Below are 18742 nucleotides of genomic sequence, written 5' to 3'. Positions count from 1 at the left end.
TGTCCAGTTTGACCAATGTACATGGCAGAGGGGCATTGCTGGCACATGATGGCATATATCACATTGATAGATGCGCAGGTGAACGAGCCTCTGATAGTGTGGCTGATGTGATTAGGCCCTATGATGGTGTTCCCTGAATAGATATGTGGACAGAGTTGGCAACGGGCTTTGTTGCAAGGATAGGTTCCTGGGTTAGTGGTTCTGTTGTGTGGTGTGTGTTTGCTGGTGAGTATTTGCTTCAGATTGGGGGGCTGTCTGAAATGAAGGACTGGCCTGTCTCCCAAGATCTGTGAGAGTGATGGGTCATCCTTCAGGATAGGTTGTAGATCCTTGATGATGCGTTGGAGAGGTTTTAGTTGGGGGCTGAAGGTGATGGCTAGTGGCGTTCTGTTATTTTCTTTGTTGGGCCTGTCCTGTAGTAGATGACTTCTGGGTACTCTTCTGGCTCTGTCAAGCTGTTTCTTCACTTCAGCAGGTGGGTATTGTAGTTGTAAGAAGGCATGATAGAGATCTTGTAGGTGTTTGTCTCTGTCGGAGGGGTTGGAGCAAATGCGGTTATATCGTAGAGCTTGGCTGTAGACAATGGATCGTGTGGTATGATCTGGATGAAAGCTAGAGGCATGTAGGTAGGAATAGCAGTCAGTAGGTTTCCGATATAAGGTGGTGTTTATTTGGCCATCGCGTATTAGCACCGTAGTGTCCAGGAAGTGGATCTCTTGTGTGGACTGGTCAAGGCTGAGGTTGATGGTGGGATGGAAATTGTTGAAATCATGGTGGAATTCCTCAAGGGCTTCTTTTCCATGGGTCCAGATGATGGAGATGTCATCAATGTAGCACAAGTAGAGTAGGGGCATTAGGGGACAGGAGTGTGGTCAAAGGGTCAAAAGAAGAGAACCGGATGGGGACACCGAGCAGAGAACCCCGGACAGCACCCTCTGCTCCTCAAAGGCGTCAAGGGAGTCAGAGGACGCAACCCAGAGGAACTCTTCCCGGATACATGAACGGACCGAGGATCGGAAATAGGCCCCACAGTCACAGGAGACTCCATCGGCAAACCTCCTCACTCTGGTTTTATAGATGGCCATTTTAGCTAGGGCCAGGAGGAGGTTGACCAGGAGATCCCATGACTTTGTGGGGCCACGGATAGGGAGTGCATAGATAACAAGGTGAGGGAAAAAGTGCAACCAAAAGCGTAATAAAATATTGGTGAGGAGCCGGAATAGGGGCTGCAGCCTGGCACACTCCAGGTATATATGTGCCAGGGTTTCCCTCATGCTGCAAAAGGGGCAGGTGTCTGGGATTGAGGTGAACCACACAAAGTATACGCCCGTGCTCACGGCTCCATGAAGGAGCCACCAACTGACATCCCCGGCGGCTCTCGGGACTAAGGTGGAATATAGGCTGGCACACCGGGGCTCCTCACCCTCCAAAGGTGGCAGGAGGTGCCGCCATTTTGTATCAGGGTGGGACACGAGGGTGCGGGCGTGAAAAGTATGGAGCATGAGCGTGTATAGATGTTTTCTTGGCGCAGTTTGAAAGCAGACTGGCTGCATCTCGTACAGCCGGCTTACAGTGAAAGGGTGAGGGGGTCGGTTGAGTCCATGGGGCAGGTGTCCAATTAAAAGGTCCAGCGGGCCTGGTGTAGGGGGTGGGTGGGACATACCCTCATGCAGGACCCAGTCGAGATAAACCCGAGCAGCGGGCGGCAAAGCAGCCTTCACCTCCTGAAGTATGTGCCGGGGAGTACAAGGCCTGGAGAGCCCCATGCGCTGAGCAAGCATCAGGGGATCCAGCCAGTCTCCCCAGTCATAGTCCAGGAGGTCTCCGACTCTTGTGACTTCCGCCAGGACCAACCTCTGGCGTACCGAGCGGGACTCCGCCACCTGCACACGGAGCTGGGGGTTGTGTAGCAGGGGCTCCGCGAGGAGATCTGCCCCCTCGGTGGCCGCCACGGACCTCGTCGTTGAAAAGAGTTTCCAGGTCCAGAGGAGGTCTTGGTAGAAGACCGGCAGCCCAGAGAGGTCTCTCGGAAGACCTCTCAGATGGAGATGAAGGAGCTGCCGGTCGTATCGGAGCCCTTGGAATCTGCGCAGGAAGGCGTGCGCCAGTATGCTCCACGCCGGACTACCTGCACCATAAAGGAGCCTCTGCAGGGTCTGGAGGCGGAAGACATGGACCTGAGTGAGCAGACATTTCAGGCCCTGCCCTCCCTCCTCCGGGGTAGATGGAGAACCCTGCAGGGACCCAGTGCAGTCCTGACCAAAAGAACTCCAGAATCAATGTCCGGAGGTTGGCCAGGAAACCCGGGGCCAGGACCAGGGTCTTGAGCCGGTACCAGAGCATGGACAGGACTAGTTGATTAAGCACCAGCGCTCTCCCTCGAAGGGAGAGGCACCGGAGTAGTCCTGTCCATTTCTGGAGCTGCTCTATCACCCCGCCCTCTAAATTCTGCCAGTTCTCCGGCGGAGAGGGATGCGTGGCAGAAAGGTAAACACCGAGATAGAGCAGTGGACCCGTGCTCCACAGGCTATGGAAGAGTAGTCTTATTGGGATCCGGGAAGTGGGCGGGCGAAGCCCGTCCACTGCTAAAGGGTCCCCCCCAGCCTAAAAGGGGGATCCACAGGACCTAGATACCCAAAAAATTCCGGGGGACAACTAATAAAATAACAGGGACAGGAGTGCGGTCAAAGGGTCAAAAGAAGGGAACCGGACGGGGACACCGAGCAGAGAACCCCGGACAGAGCCCACTGCTCCTCAAAGGCGTCAAGGGAGTCAGAGGACGCCGCCCAGAGGAACTCTGCCCGGATACGTGAACGGACCGAGGATCGGAAATAGGCCCCACAGTCACAGGAGACTCCATCGGCCAACCTCCTCACTCTGGTTTTGTAGATGGCCATTTTAGCTAGGGCCAGGAGGAGGTTGACCAGGAGATCCCGGGACTTTGTGGGGCCACGGATAGGGAGTGCATAAATGAGAAGGTGAGGGGAGAAGTGCAACCAAAAACGTAATAAGATATTGGTGAGGAGCCGGAATAGGGGCTGCAGCCTGGCACACTCCAGGTAGACATGTGCCAGGGTATCCCTCACGCCGCAAAAGGGGCAGGTGTCTGGGATTGTGGTGAACCGCGCCAAGTACACGCCCGTGCTCACGGCTCCGTGAAGGAGCCGCCAACTGACATCCCCGGCGGGCTTTGGGACTAAGATGGAATATAGGCTGGCCCACCGGGGCTCTTCACCCTCCAAAGGTGGCAGGAGGTCCCGCCATTTTGTATCGGGGCGAGACACGAGGGTGCGGGCGTGAAGGGTGTGGAACACGAGCGTGTAGAGATGTTTTCTTGGCGCGGTTTGAAAACAGACCGGCTGCATCTCGTGCAGCCGGCTTCTAGTGAAGGGGTGAAGGGATCGGTTGGGTCCACGGGGGAGGGGTCTAATTAAAAGGTCCGGCGGGCCTGGGGTAGTGGGTGGGCGGGGCGTGCACTCGTGCAGGACCCGGTCGAGATAAACCCGAGCAGCGGGCGGCAAAGCGGCCTTCACCTCCTGAAGTATGCATCGGGGAGTACAAGGTCTGGAAAGCCCCATGCGCTGAGCGAAGGTTAGGGGATCCAGCCAGTCTCCCCGGTCATAGTCCAGGAGGTCTCCGACTCTTGTGACCTCTGCCAGGACCAACCTCTGGCGCACCGAGCGGGACTCCGCCACCTGCAAACGGAGCTGGGGGTTGTGTAGCAGGGGCTCCGCGAGGAGATCTGCCCCCTCGGTGGCCGCCACGGACCTGCTCGTTGTAAAGAGTTTCCAGGTCCGGAGGAGGTCCTGGTAGAAGACCGGCAGCCCGGAGAGGTCTCGCGGAAGACCTCTCGGATGGAGATAAAGGAGCTGTCGGTCGTATCGGAGCCCTCGGAAGCGGCGCAGGAAGGCGTGCGCCAGTATGCTCCACGCCGGACTACCTGCACCATAAAGGAGCCTCTGCAGGGTCTGGAGGCGGAAGACATGGACCTGAGTAAGCAGACATTTCAGGCCCTGCCCTCCCTCCTCCGGGGTAGATGGAGAACCCTGCAGGGACCCAGTGCAGTCCTGACCAAAAGAACTCCAGAATCAATGTCCGGAGGTTGGCCAGGAAACCCGGGGCCAGGACCAGGGTCTTGAGCCGGTACCAGAGCATGGACAGGACTAGTTGATTAAGCACCAGCGCTCTCCCTCGAAGGGAGAGGCACCGGAGTAGTCCTGTCCATTTCTGGAGCTGCTCTATCACCCCGCCCTCTAAATTCTGCCAGTTCTCCGGCGGAGAGGGATGCGTGGCAGAAAGGTAAACACCGAGATAGAGCAGTGGACCCGTGCTCCACAGGCTATGGAAGAGTAGTGGGAGATAGATATATTAGCTCCAGGCTAAACAAATCCCTGGTACCAGGATAAGTGAATTGGAAGCTGCTCCAGGTCAATTAAGACACCTGGGGCCAATTAAGAACTTTCCAGAATGCAAAGAGAAGGCTAGGTTGATTGGGACACCTGAAGCCAATCAGGTGCTGGCTGAAACTAGTTAAAAGACTCCCAGTCAGTCAGGTGGGTGTGCATGTCAGGAGCTGTGGGAAGAAGTTGCGCTGTTGGAGAGGCTGAGTAGTACACACCATATCAGGCACAAGGAAGGAGGGCCTGAGGTAAGGGCGAAGTGGAGCTTGAGGAAATGAGAGCTGCTGTGGGGGAAGTAGCTCAGGGAATTAGACATGTCATGTTTCTAAAAGGTCAGCTACCATAGCTGATACTATTAGGGTCCCTGGGCTGGAGCCCGGAGTAGAGGGTGGGCCCGGGCGCCCCTACCCCCCCACACCTTTGCCCCCTGTTTAATCACTGAGACTGGGAGACAACAGAGACTGTGCAAGGAAGGATAACTTCTCCTCACCTCCCTTGCTGGCTTATGATGAAAATGGCTCAGTAGACTGTGACCCTTGTCTCTAGAGAAAGAAGGGTTATGTGGAGGGTCACAATGAGCCTCTGAGGCTAGCGAAATCTGCCAGGAAAGCGGGACCCATGGAGGCAAGGACAGAGCTTTGTCACAACTGGTGTCAGGAGTGGGATTTCATTCACAGCGTGGTGGAAGAAAGAGGCTTAAAAAAAAGTGCACTGGGGTTTTGGATTTTTTTTGTTTTTGTTTGCTTTATACCACAATGGAGGAGGTGGTAAGAGCTCTGCTACAAGCCACAGCAGCCCAGCAGGAGGCCACCCGGGTTCAGGCAATGGCACAACAGGAGTCTATGCGGCTACAGCAGGAAACCAAACAATTATTGATGAGCCAGGCGACCCAAGATCATGCCCTCTTGAGAGAGGTGGTGGACCAGCTGAAGATCCTCACCACCCAGGCGCAGGGGTCCGACGGGACGTGAACCCTGAGGGCCACTGGTTGTCTGCCAAAGATGACGTCAGGAAATGACGTAGAGGCATATCTCCTCTCATTTGAAAGGACTGCTCAGCGTGAGGTGTGGCCCCAGGAACAGTGGGCCAGCATTCTCGCTCCTTTTTTGTGTGGAGAGGCCCAGAAGGCCTACTTTGACTTGCCTGCCACGGATGCCACTGACTATACCCGTCTGAGGGCAGAGATGCTAGCACGATTAGGGGTAACGGCAGCGGTAAGGGCCCAGAGGTTCTATGAGTGGAAATACCAGGAGAACAACCCCCCAAGGTCCCAGCTATTCGACCTCGTACACCTCGCAAGGAAGTGGTTACAGCCCGAGGTGTGCAGGCTGGAGGAGATTTTGGAGACCCTGGTCATAGACCATTACATGCGGGGACTGCCGCAGATCTCTGCAAATGGGTAGGCCAGAACGATCCATCCATATATGATGAGATGATCACACTGGTAGAAAGACGGATGACAGCCAGGGAACTGACCCGACTACCCAAGGAAGGCCCCTTTTGAAGCAAGCACCCGACCCCAACCCTGGAAGGTTAGGCAGCCAAACCCCTGAGGAGTCCTAGGTGGAAGAAGGGGGGGGCGAAAACCAGCGGGGACCCCAGAAGGAAGGGATTGGCCTGAGTGAGGGGAACCCCAGGACTAAACCCCCTAACCCCCAGGATAGGGGAGTGATTAAAAGCAATTATAGATGTTATGCATGTGGGGAGTGGGGACACATAGCAGCACAGTGTCCCAGCACCGAGGAGCCTATGCAATATAACTTGGGGTATTGGGAGGTCCCTGCTCCCTTATCCACCTCACTGGGGTCTCATTAGCCCTGCATAATTACACCAGGCCAGTGAGGATAAATGGAGCAGAGACTACAGCGCTTGTGGACTCTGGGTGTGCTATCACCCTCATATCGGGTAAGCTGGTAAAAAATATTCAGCTGCTACAAGCCAAATGCGTAGCAGTGATGTGTGTGCATGGGGCTGTGAGCCATTACCTCACCATCCCAGTGGAGACAGAGGTTCAGGGAAACCCCATTGAGGTGAACATGGGCATAGTTCCTAAACTCCCATATTCTGTAGTCATTGGGAGGGATTATCCAGGGTTTGATAATTTACTCCCCCCCCGGAGAGGCTCGAGGGAGGTGGGGACCCTGAGGACAGAGACTCATCACTGGGAGAATGTCAACCTCCGACGTTGGCTGAGATTTCTCAGGATCTGTCCTCAGCCCCCAAAAAGACCCGGAAAACAAAAAAAGACAGGAAGGCCGCAAAGGCCTTGGGAACCCGGATCCTGATCCAGGGCCAGAAGACCTCCCTAGTAGGCAGATGGACGCGAGCAGCCAACAGAGAAACTTCCACCACAGAAAGTGAGCCAGAAGCTGCCCCCAGCCATGGTGGTGGTGAGCCATTGGAAGAAGCAGAAGCCAGCCCCTGGGAGCTTGGGCAGGTTAGTCCTGGGAGAGAGACTTTTGGGCGGGACCAGGCGGAGGACCCCAGATATGATAACGCTAGGAAAGAGGTGGCTAAGATCGATGGGATACCCATGGATGGGAAGGTCCGGGGTCCTGGACCTTACTTTATAGTGAAGAAAGATCTCCTGTACTGCGTGGTGCAAATGCAGGAGCAAGAGATACAACAACTTCTGGTGCCATGAAAACATCAAAAAGCCATATTGAGTCTTGCCCACAGTCACCTGTCTGGAGGACACCTAGGGGTAGAGAAAACCCAGGCATGGATCCTGCGGAGGTTCTTCTGGCCAGGAGTACACGAAGAGTGTCCGGCAATACTGCACCTGTGGGCTCCTTTGATACCTCTTCCAATAATAGAGGTTCCTTTTGAACAGATAGCCATGGATCTGGTAGGGCCCCTAGAGAAGACAGCTATGGGCCACCAACATGCACTTGTTGTACTGGACTATGCAACCCGGTACCTGGAAGCTGTTCCCCTGCGCAACACAGCTTCCAAGACAATAGCTAAGGAGCTAGTACAGATCTTTGCCCGGGTTGGGCTACCCAAGGAGATATTGACTGATCAAGGGACACCTTTCACGTCCAAGTTGATGAAAGATCTCTGTTCATTGCTCCATGTACAAGCCCTACAGACCTCTATATACCACCCACAAACAGATGGCCTTGTGGAAAGGTTCAATAGGACCCTCAAGGCCATGACCAGGAAAGTGGTGAGCTGGGGTGGGAAAGATTGGGATACCTTATTGCCTTACCTCATGTTCACCATCCAGGAGGTTCCGCAAACCTCCATGGGTTTCCCTCCATTCGAACTACTATATGGGCGTCACCCTCGGAGCATATTGGATATAGCCAGAGAAGCCTGGGAAGAGGAGCCAAATCCCGGAAGGAACATAGTTGAGCATGTACTGCAGATGAGAGACTGGATAGCCCGAGTTACACCCATTGTACGGGAACACTTGGAGAGAGCACAGGAGACCCAACAAACCCATTATAACCACCAAGCGAAGCTTCGATGGTTCCAACCAGGGGAACAGGTGATGGTACTGGTGCCCACAGCAGAAAGTAAACTGTTGGCCCAGTGGCAGGGACCCTGCAAAATAATCGAAGCCGTGGGAGAGGTGAACTATAAGGTGTGGCAGCCAGGCCACCGGAAATCGGAGCAAATTTACCACATCAATCTTCTAAAACCTTGGCACGATCAAGAGGCATGCTTAGTCATGCAGGAGACCCTTCCCCAGGAGGATAACTTACATGAGCAAGTGAGGATACCATCCGACTTGACGCCGATCCAAAAGATCGAGGCAGCCGACATGATTAATCGCAACAGAGATGTGTTCTCTTCAAAACCAGGGCGGATGACTGAGACCTATCACCATATCCACATGATCCCCGGAGCCAAGGTAACACTGAGACCCTACCGAATCCCAGCAGCCAAAAGAGAGGAAGTCAAGGCCGAAGTAAAGAAAATGTTAGAATTAGGGGTTATTGAAGAATCTTATAGTCAGTGGTCCAGTCCAATTGTTTTAGTGCCTAAACCTGATGGTACCATGAGATTCTGTAATGACTTTCGCTGACTGAATGAAATATCCCAGTTTGATGCATACCCCATACCACGCGTCGACTAACTGGTTGACTGACTGGGTAGTGCCCGATTCTTGACTACACTGGATCTGACAAAAGGGTACTGGCAGATTCCTGTGACCAAAGAAGCTAAAGAAAAGACAGCATTCTCCACCCTGGATGGGCTATTCCAGTACACTGTTGCTCCCTTTTGGGCTACATGGGGCCCCAGCCACATTCCAGTGCCTCATGGATAAGCTGCTGTGCCCCCATACTAGTTATGCAGCTGCATACCTAGATGATGTCATCATCCATATGCCAGACTGGGGAACCCACTTGGAAAAAGTTGAGGCAGTACTGCGCACTTTAAGGTGGGCTGGCCTCACTGTTAATCCCGCTAAATGCACCATAGGGCTAGCAGAGGCTAGGTACCTGGGATATATTGTGGGAAGGGGCATAGTGAAGCCCCAAATAAATAAGCTAGAAGCAATTCAAAACTGGCCCCGGCTGTCCCGAAAGAAGCAGGTCCGTGCATTCCTAGGCGTGGTAGGCTATTACCGATGGTTTATTCGGTAATAATAAACCACTTCGCCATTAGGGCAAGTCCCCTAACAGACTTGGTGAAGGCCCGAGGTCCAGACATGGTAAAGTGGACCAACACAGCAGAGGGGGCACTTACACACCTTCGGACGGCCCTCTGTAATGACCCCGTACTCATAGCCCCAGACTTTAACAGGGAATTTATTTTACAAACAGATGCTTCCGAGGTGGGGTTGGGAGCAGTTCTGTCACAAATGGTGGGAGAAGAGGAACACCCGATCCTCTACCTAAGCAGAAAGCTTCTCCCAAGAGAACAGAAATATGTAGTAGTCGAGAGAGAGAATGCCTTGCTGTCAAATGAGCTATGGAGACACTGCGTTATTACCTCTTAGGCCGGCGATTTACTCATGTGACGGACCATGCACCCCTCCAGTGGATGCAGTGGAATAAGGAAAAGCATGCAAGGGTCACCAGGTGGTTCTTATCCCTTCAACCATTCCAGTTCCGCATACGGCACAGAGCTGGATGCCACCATGGCAACGCTAATGGTCTGTCACGAGCATACCGCCTGGCGTCCCAAGTTGCCCCAACTCTGTGTTGTTGAGCGGGGGTCGGGGGGGATATGTGATGGGGCAAGGCCAGATGGCTATGGAAGAGTAGTGGGAGGTAGATATATTAGCTCCAGGCTAAACAAATCCCTGGTACCAGGTTAAGTGAAATGGAAGCTGCTCCAGGTCAATTAAGACACCTGGGGCCAATTAAGAACTTTCCAGAAGGCAAGGAGAAGGCTAGGTTGATTGGGACAATCAGGGGCTGGCTGAAACTTGTTAAAAGCCTCCCAGTCAGTCAGATGGGTGTGCATGTCAGGAGCTGTGGGAGGAAGTTGTGCAGTTGGAGAGGCTGAGTAGTACACACCATATCAGGCACAAGGAAGGAGGGCCTGAGGTAAGGGTGAAGTGGAGCTTGAGGAAGTGAGGGCTGCTGTGGGGGAAGTAGCTCATGGAATTAGACATGTCATGTTTCTAAAAGGTCAGCTACCATAGCTGATACTATTAGGGTCCCTGGGCTGGAGCCCGGAGTAGAGGGTGGGCCTGAGCTCCCCCCCACCTTTGCCCCCTGATTAATCACTGAGACTGGGAGACAACAGAGACTGTGCAAGAAAGGATAACTTCTCCTCACCTCCCTCGCTCCATTATGATGAAAATGGCTCAGTAGACTGTGACTCTTGTCTCTAGAGAAAGAAGGGTTACGTGGAGTGTCACAGTGAGCTTCTGAGGCTAGAGAAATCCGCCAGGAAACACAGGACCCACAGAGACAAGGACAGAGCTTTGTCACACTGCTTAAAACTTCTGCAGAAACAGGACAAATCTCCATTGTACTAAATTGCAGTGCAGGCAACTCATTTATCTCAGCAAGTCCTCAGACTAATTGTTATATAACTTTACAAAGCTTATTCACTAACATATTCAAAACTCATGCCTTGGGTAAATGTAACATGGCTTTAGTTATGCATCATAACTTGGATGAGAAATTCCACAGTATGTTTAATTTACATAAGCAATTCATATCACATGAATTATGGCAGAATAGTGACCAAAATCAATCAGACTTAAAATACATTATTTTAAGCTCACCTTCACAAAAATGGTACCACTGATTCAGTTAAATCAATGCCATTTTTCTTTTAAGATTTAAAATTGATTTGACAATCATATGAAAACTAGTTCAATATAAAATTAATGCTAACTACTGCCCTTGCCATTGAAAAGCACAAAACAATTTACTATAGAAGAGATTTTTTTTTGCTGAGGTTCACTGCTTAAAAAGTTATTTTCTATAATAAATGGCTTTTCTCAGCATAATTCTGAGAACTAATCAGATGAACTTCAAGAAAATATCAAACCATTGCCTCAAGTAATGTTCTGAAAATTAAAGTTACATTGCATTAAATTCAAAAAGTGGATTACAGTTTTTAATGAATGCTATTTTTTGCATATTAAAAAGAGCATATTTTCCATTTACTATAAAATATGATTTTCAATTACATCCATTTTACTGACTCACAAATCTTTTATGTGATAAACAGCTTTGGTTTTAATGTTCATTACAATGCAGGCCTATCATCTAGAAGACAAGTAGTATGCATACATATTTCACAGATGGCTGAAAATCAGCAAACACCTGGATTGTGCTAGTTAAACGGTTTGATTTTTCTCCTCCATTTATTTTCATCTGAATATAATGCTCTGCGATAAACTCAGTCAAAAATCTCAATTTTAAAACACAGATTTTATTAGCTCAAAACTCACTACATGAGCTAAAAATGCCCTCATAAAGCTCAACCTTTTGAAGCAAGAATGTAGCTTCTTTAATTTATTTTTGCATCTTAGAGTGGCAGCTTTTAAGAAAAAGTCACTGTAATACACTTTAGCAATCCACGAAAAACCTTCCTTTTGGAATGAGAATGCAACCTGGGTAAAACATAGTGTGAAGAGGTTTGTGTATTGGTGAAAAAAAATTGCAGCAGAATCAGAATGAGACATGTCATGAGGAGTGGGGGGAAAAGAGAGGGAGTGAGTGTGCTGTGAAAAGAAAAGGAGTACTTGTGGCACCTTAGAGACTAACAAATTTATTAGAGCATAAGCTTTCGTGAGCTACAGCTCACTTCATCGGATGCATTCGATGAAGTGAGCTGTAGCTCACGAAAGCTTATGCTCTAATAAATTTGTTAGTCTCTAAGGTGCCACAAGTACTCCTTTTCTTTTTGCGAATACAGACTAACACGGCTGCTACTCTGAAACCTGTCAGTGTGCTGTGAGAGGCACAGTTTGTTTTCAGTGAAATTTTAATAAGTTTTAAAACCTGTTAATCTACCAACATACACAGAAAATAATTTTGGAAAACCTAAAAGAATCAAAAAGATGTAAAGTGACTTAAACATACTGTGCCCACTGCCACCTTTATGTGAGTATTTGTCTGGCTAGCTGGAAGAAAGGGGGCGTTTTGCCCAGCGTTACCAGGTGTTAGGTTTTCAACTGGAACATCTGGTTGAACAGAGCGGTGCTGACCAGGCCGTTAAAAGTCCAGTTGGGGGCACAGGCAGGCTCCCTACACAGCTCCGTGTAACTCCCGGGAAACTGCTGGCATCTTCCTCCGGCTCCTAGGCAGCGGGACAAGCATGGGGGCTTTGCGTGCTGCCCCCACCTCCAGTGCCAGCTCAGCAGCTCCCACTGGCTAGGAACTGCGGCCAATGGGAGCTGAGGAGGTGGTGCCTGCAGGCACAGGCAGCGCCATGTGGTCACGCTTCAGCTTAGAAGCCAGAGGGAGACGCCAGCAGCTTCCTGAGTGCCCCTGAGGTAAGCACCGCCCAGAGCTGGGGCTATAGGGTCAAGGGGGGAGGAGCAGTAGATGCGGTGATGGGGGTACCAGGTGGTGGTGGGGGCATGGGATAAGAGGCATGGGGGGAAGGAGCACCAGGTGGTGGGGGCATGGGGTGAGGGCCCAGTTGTGGGATGAGGGCACCAGCTGGGTAGAGGGTTTTAGGGGTCGGGGCAACAGTTGGGAGAAAGGCATTGGACACAAAGGTATACTGACTCTTATACATGAAGTATTTCCTGATCTGGTCAATTGGTAGATTGTATCCTAGCTGCATTTGTTGGAATGTTTTTACTGCTCTGTTAAAGAGATCATACAATATGCACACCATTGTCCATCCAGTTTTACTATATGAATAGAATTCTTATCTTCAGGAGGTGATTAAACTACGATGTACCTGGATCCGATGAAGTGAGCTGTAGCTCACGAAAGCTTATGCTCTAATAAATTTGTTAGTCTCTAAGGTGCCACAAGTACTCCTTTTCTTTTTGCGAATACAGACTAACACGGCTGCTACTCTGAAAGATGTACCTGGAGGAATCCAATTGATTTAAACTGTAGTATCTTAGCTACCAGAACCAATAATATCTGCCTATGAATAGCCATAATGCCTGCATGTAAGTGTCAGGGAAAAGGAAACAATACATTCTGTGAAGCAGATGGTAGATGTAATTTATGGTTTTTAAGGACTGTTTTACATTAATGGAAAATCAATATAGTCACATATTCAGCAAATTCATACCAACTTTTGAGTGAGGAGTGAAGTTTATTAAGGGGAAAATTGAAGAGTTTGGGGGTTTTGTTGTTGTTTTGCCTTTTATGCTATAATAATAAGTATTTGGCTGTGAGAACTAAGAGATATTTTATGGGATTTTTATTGCACATTTTCACAGAAAATAATCTATTATGTAAGAAAAACAAAGCACTTCTATGTTCATATACTATATTTGTTTGTATTAGAAAATTTTATTTTGCAAAAAATTAAGGGCTCGAATATGGCACCTAACAGTCTATGCATCACTTGAGGAAAGGGAAGAGGCCAAGTGTTGCTCTTAGAGGCATCTCATTATTGTAAGGAATAAAGGCTCCAGAGATGCAGAGTGGAGTGCATTGGCTAGCAGAGCTTACTATGTGCTAGAAAAAGTGTAGCCAGCTTCCCCACACTGAAGCTGCATCAATGTGCTCTATTCACACAGATTCTTTCTGTTGTCATCCCTCTTACCCTCCTTAACACAACTCCTAGAATTATGTCTGCCACCTTGTACAAATGAGAAGGGGAGAGTAAGGCCTACCTGTTCCCTCTTCTCTCTCTAGTGTATCCATGCAGGACCCTGGAAACTATTCTCAAAGTGGCAACAGCTGTATAAAAATCACGTAATGGTAACCTGCAAGGAAAAATCATTCATTTTCATTTTGCCCTTCATTATGTATAAAGGTAGCCTCAAATTATGTTTTTAAACCACAGGCTTTTCTAACTGTCTTTTATAATTGTTTGAAACATCAGGTCTTTGCTTCTCCATCTAGCCTAATGAAACTATGTAAGTTCTTTGGAGAATATGAAAATGAGGCTACACTACCTGTAACCTGAGCTACAGCTCCTCCTCCCACTATATATAGGGAATGACATGCTGAGTGTTAGATACACAGGGAAAAAACTGCACTCAGTTTGAGCGAGGAAGGATTGCAGCTCAGTGTACAGCCTCATAGGGCAGCACTCTTCAGCCCTCCAAAGATCATGCCAAGGTCCTCCAGGAAAGAGAGGGACATGAGATCTTGATATTTATGATTCTGTAATCTAAGGAACAGCAATAAAAACAATTCAATAACTCTGTTTACATAATAGAACAAAATAAAAATGTTCAGGAATACATGAAAATGATACGTTAAGCATCTGAGGAAATACTTGCTTTTCACTTAGATTTGTCTAGCTTTTATTCATTTTGCAGTCCTTCCCTCTTGTTTTTGTATTTCAGGAGAATATTACCTCTCAGCATCTTCTTTCTCCACAGCTAAATCCACTACAGCCCTTTTAGGGCTCTCTTTAGGGCCCAACTTCTCACAAAAGTGTCTCGATTACAAATTACTTCTGGTTCACTAAAACTCCACCAAAAGATCCAAGAACTTGCCACCACTTATAACCTTCCAACACCCTTAATTATTAATATATAATGTCTTGGGACTGGTTGCAAATTAATTTGCAAAGTTACCTTACTGCTAGAGATCTTTTATTCGGTTAGACGAGTAAATAAACAAACAGTAAGTTAAACAATTTCAGCTTTGAAAGCTGAACAATGAATTAAAAAACACAGGTATGAAGTCAGCAATACTGTTGGAGTATATATGTGAGTTATTTTTAGTTAGGTATAAATTACAATAGGCTTACTAAATATAGCAGCATCTTTGTTGAATTCATCGTATTCTTAGAAAGGAAACCATGTGGTGAAATATTGCCTCTTTTGTTATGTTTTACACTGATGAGCTTCCCCACTGTGAAGATAAAACACCCACTCATGCTCCCACACTGGTAACATTACATTAACAACCACTGTAACCCAGGACTAACTCAACTGAACTCAACGGAGTCACACTGGTGTAAAATCGATGTGAGAGGAGAATGAAGCTCTTTGTTGCCTCCAAATAAAGGATCTTCTTAGTCAGTGATGGCCAGATTATTAAAGGTATTTAGGTGCCTCAAGATGCAGATAGGCACCCGATGGTATTTTCAAAAGTTCCTAGACACTTAACTCCATAACTTTTGAATGGGTTTTGAAAACCACACTAAATGCCTATCTGCATCACCTACATACCTTTTAAAATTTGGCCCTGAGGCTCTGTTTGAGTGCCAACAGGACATACACATTGGTATTAGACAGGGTTGTACACACTTACCACAAGAAAAGGAGGGAACATTTAAAAGGAAAGTAGCTGACTAATCTTATAAAACAAAAGAAGTCAGACTAGAACATGTATATCAATGATGTATCCCTGTATCCCTCTTTCCTGCTGAAAATATACAAACTTATCAAGATTCACAATATCCAAACATAGCTCCATCAATCTGGAGATATCTAGAGATATAGGACATGAATTTATAAGCTCTATCCTCCAAGTCCTGTAAGGTCTAGAATAGCCACAACTCCCACTGACTTTAATAGGGGCCAAGAGACTTCAGCACCTTAAAGAAACAGACATATGACATGGGTAATTTATGGATAGTCCAGGATACCAAGTATGTGTCCTAACTAATCTATAGTTTTAAATCTCAGAGATACTAAATCTAAAGCAATAAAGTTAATGCAATAAAACTATCCCCACTCTAACCGTCAAATATCTTTCTGCTTTAGCTGTAATTTAGGATAGTATATTTTCCATACTTTTTCAGCTAAAGTGTGTCCAACTTTTTACAACAGATCATAATTAATTGATAAGAGTTTGCATAGTTAGATGTCAACAGGGACATTTTAAAATTAAGCAAGTGGTAACTTAGGTAATATCATCACAGGAAATTTTTTTTGACTTTTTACAGCTATCATATTTTCCTATAATTCTAGACGTTGTCTTAATGTCTAATCAAGGAAGTTGGTTCAACTGTGTCCAGCCATGTATAAGTCTCTCCTCTGGTGTCTGTGCCTTGTCATGGCAGGACAGCTTGCATGCTTTAAAGATCCCCAGGGTCTGTGTTGACAGGGGCTTTATGCTCCATCAAGGACTGAGTGTAGGGGAGGGAGCAGACAAAACAGACACCCCGATCCTCCAGGTTGGGGATCAGGCACAGAGCTAACAACCCTGTCCCATAAAAAATAAAATGTTATGGAAACAGCAGCAGAGAAATTGACCATTACTATGTGTTATTTGCCTTCAGGAGTCAATGGCCCATATGACTGCCAGTGGCGAAAGCCGAAAGGAAGCCACTGGAATGAAGACTGAAGTGATCAACACCAAGACAAAAACCAAACTTGGTTTTTGGAATCTACGGATAATGTACGAAACAGGGAAGCTAGCTCAGCTCAAAGCAGAGTTGAGATGCTACAACATAGGTGTGCGTAATAGTGTAAGAATATTGTACCTCCAAGTACAAATTCTAAGCACTCATTACAGAACTTTGAAATGACTGTGTACTCCATCTTGCCACATACTATCATCCTTCCCTTATCAACTTTCTGATGGATCTGCCTATCTCCTTCCCAACAATGTCTCTAGGTCTTTCCTCATCTCATCTACCCCTTTCTTGCTGCCTAATTGCCACATTGTCTGTTGTTTGTCCAGATGACACCAGCTCCTCTATATTGTACTCCAGTGGCTAGCAATTCCTGGGGCTGCCACAACAACAGTGGAGTCAGCAGGCAACTGGATGGGAATGTACCTTCAAGGATGCTGCAGGCTCTTTTTCTGTGACCCTCCAATCACCAGCCAGAGCTCTCTGCAGTGAGTGCCAAGATTTAGTGGTGTTCACTTTCCCTTACTGCTCCTCTTCTCTTCCCTCTGATATATTCCAGTGCCTCCTTCCCAACCCCTCCACACACATTGGCTCTCTTCTCCTGCAGGCACATTTGCCAGGGGACAGCCACATCCCTTGGAATTATTCCCTCTCCAGCAGTAGAAGTTGCAGCAGGGATCCCTGTACTCCCAAAATGTACAGAGGCTGCTGGGATCTTTTTTGTGGTGGTGCTGCTTGTGTAGCAAATTCTGATTCTACTCAGACCAGAGAAGAGATTCATTGTAACTTTTTTATGTGCAAGTTGTTTTGAATGAATTATTATCATGGCTGATTTCCTATAGGTGATGTGTGTAGTGTCTGTGTGGGGGGAACTTCCAAAGTCCCTTTCATCATGCCTATCTCACTGTTTATCTCTTCCGTTTACTGACTGGAAATAACATGAGAATGGATGTTCTTGCAGCAATATCAATTTACTCATGCTTGAGTCTTGCTGTTTCTCACTGAGGTTCATGTACCATTAATAGGGAAATCCTATAAGAGCAGCCTTTTTTAATAATGTTTCCTGACGCTAAGATTTGAAGCTCATAGTTCAGTCACAGTTCTTGAGAGAGGGGAAGCAAAAGTGGTTAACTTGGGGGATTCAGACTTCAGCCTATTAAACTTCTATTCTAGCCCTCCATCCCTTTCAGAATGTCAATACCCTTATTTATAATCCATATCATGTAAAGAAACAAGACAATAATACAATTCCTTGCATCATATCCCGCCCCCCGTATATCTTTTGTCAGTCTTAATTAGTTATTAGGCTTCTTAGGGCCAAGACTTTGTCTTTATATGTATTTTAAAAGTACTGAACATAATCATACCTCCATAAATATTTAAAAAAAAATAATTGGAGGATTGGGTCCCTAATTTTGTTTCCTGTACTAAATACAGTATTTCAAACTGATCTTGGCTTATACAAATTTCCTTAATAATACAAAATAAAGTTTTTTGAACCATTCAGATTTTTTCTTGTTTTATTATGAAGCCAGGAGAAAAAAGAGGGTGTCTTGGGATACATTCAGCTCTGGTTCCAGATATCATTACTCTGTTTCCACTTTAACATAAACTTTTATTATATACATTTTGAGAATTACTAAAGATGTTATCAAATTACCATGTCAGTTTATGGTCTTGCTTTTACCCTTTAAAACGGTGTGAGAGAAAGGTGTTGATTATGTCAGTTAGGTATGGCATCGGAATGTCTTCTATTAAGCTATTCTATGACAGGTGTGGAGGGCAGTCCAGAATCCACTTTGGGTTTTGACAACAATATTGACAGAATGCAGAGTGCCAATGCTCGGGAGATGAACAGGGCACAGAGAAGGAGAGGTTACTAACCTGATGCAGTAACTAGAGTTCTTCAAGATGTGTGTTCCTGTGGTTGCTCCATGTCAGGTGTCCTTGTGCCCTTTGCCTTTGATAGGAGATTTTTGGTAGCAGGGTCCATTCAGCCTGCGCATGCACACCATACACCCTTATGCCCTGTGCCAAGGCTACATGGGGTTGCCCAGGTGAACTGCTCTCACTCCTTTCTACACCACAATGTACAATAAAGGTGACTCCAAAGCACAGGGGACAGAAGGTGAGTAGAAGAACCACCGACAAGGATACTCATCTCAAAGAACTGCAGTCACTGCACATAGTGATGAACCTCTCCTTCTTTGAGTAGTATCCCTATGGCCACTCCACTTCAGGTGACTACTGAGCAGTTCTCCCCACCTGCCGTTCAGAAAGTGGGAGGTTTGGAGCAGAATCCAATATAGAAATGAGAACTGTGTTGCTCACAGCCACATCTGATCTTGCCCCAGGCATCAGAGCATAACAATTTGAAAAATTATGAACAGAGGACCAAGTTGCTGCTCTGAATATATCTACAACTGGTATGTCAGTAAGTAAGACTATGAAATGTAGATAGTGCTCTTGTA

The 18742-nt window shown here is 47.4% G+C and overlaps 1 protein-coding gene across 4 annotated transcripts in view; it reads right to left on the bottom strand.

Annotated features, from left to right (window-relative positions):
• The window catches only part of CTNND2 (catenin delta 2), a 1224220-nt gene that overhangs the window by 1084719 nt on the left and 120759 nt on the right, over positions 1 to 18742 (bottom strand). Inside the window, exon 2 of one of the 4 annotated variants that reach the window (XM_043508458.1) lies at positions 13627 to 13719. The exons of the other annotated variants lie outside the window; for them this stretch is intronic. Coding sequence (XP_043364393.1) covers positions 13627 to 13657 — 31 coding nt within the window. The 5' untranslated portion in view covers positions 13658 to 13719. The remainder of the gene's footprint in view (positions 1 to 13626; positions 13720 to 18742) is intronic. 4 annotated transcript variants of the gene reach the window in all.

The sequence above is a fragment of the Dermochelys coriacea genome, chromosome 2 (genome assembly GCF_009764565.3).
Source record: "Dermochelys coriacea isolate rDerCor1 chromosome 2, rDerCor1.pri.v4, whole genome shotgun sequence".
Lineage (NCBI taxonomy): Eukaryota > Metazoa > Chordata > Testudines > Dermochelyidae > Dermochelys > Dermochelys coriacea.
Note: the sequence above shows the minus strand (reverse complement) of the source record. Positions and strands in the feature narration are given on the sequence as shown.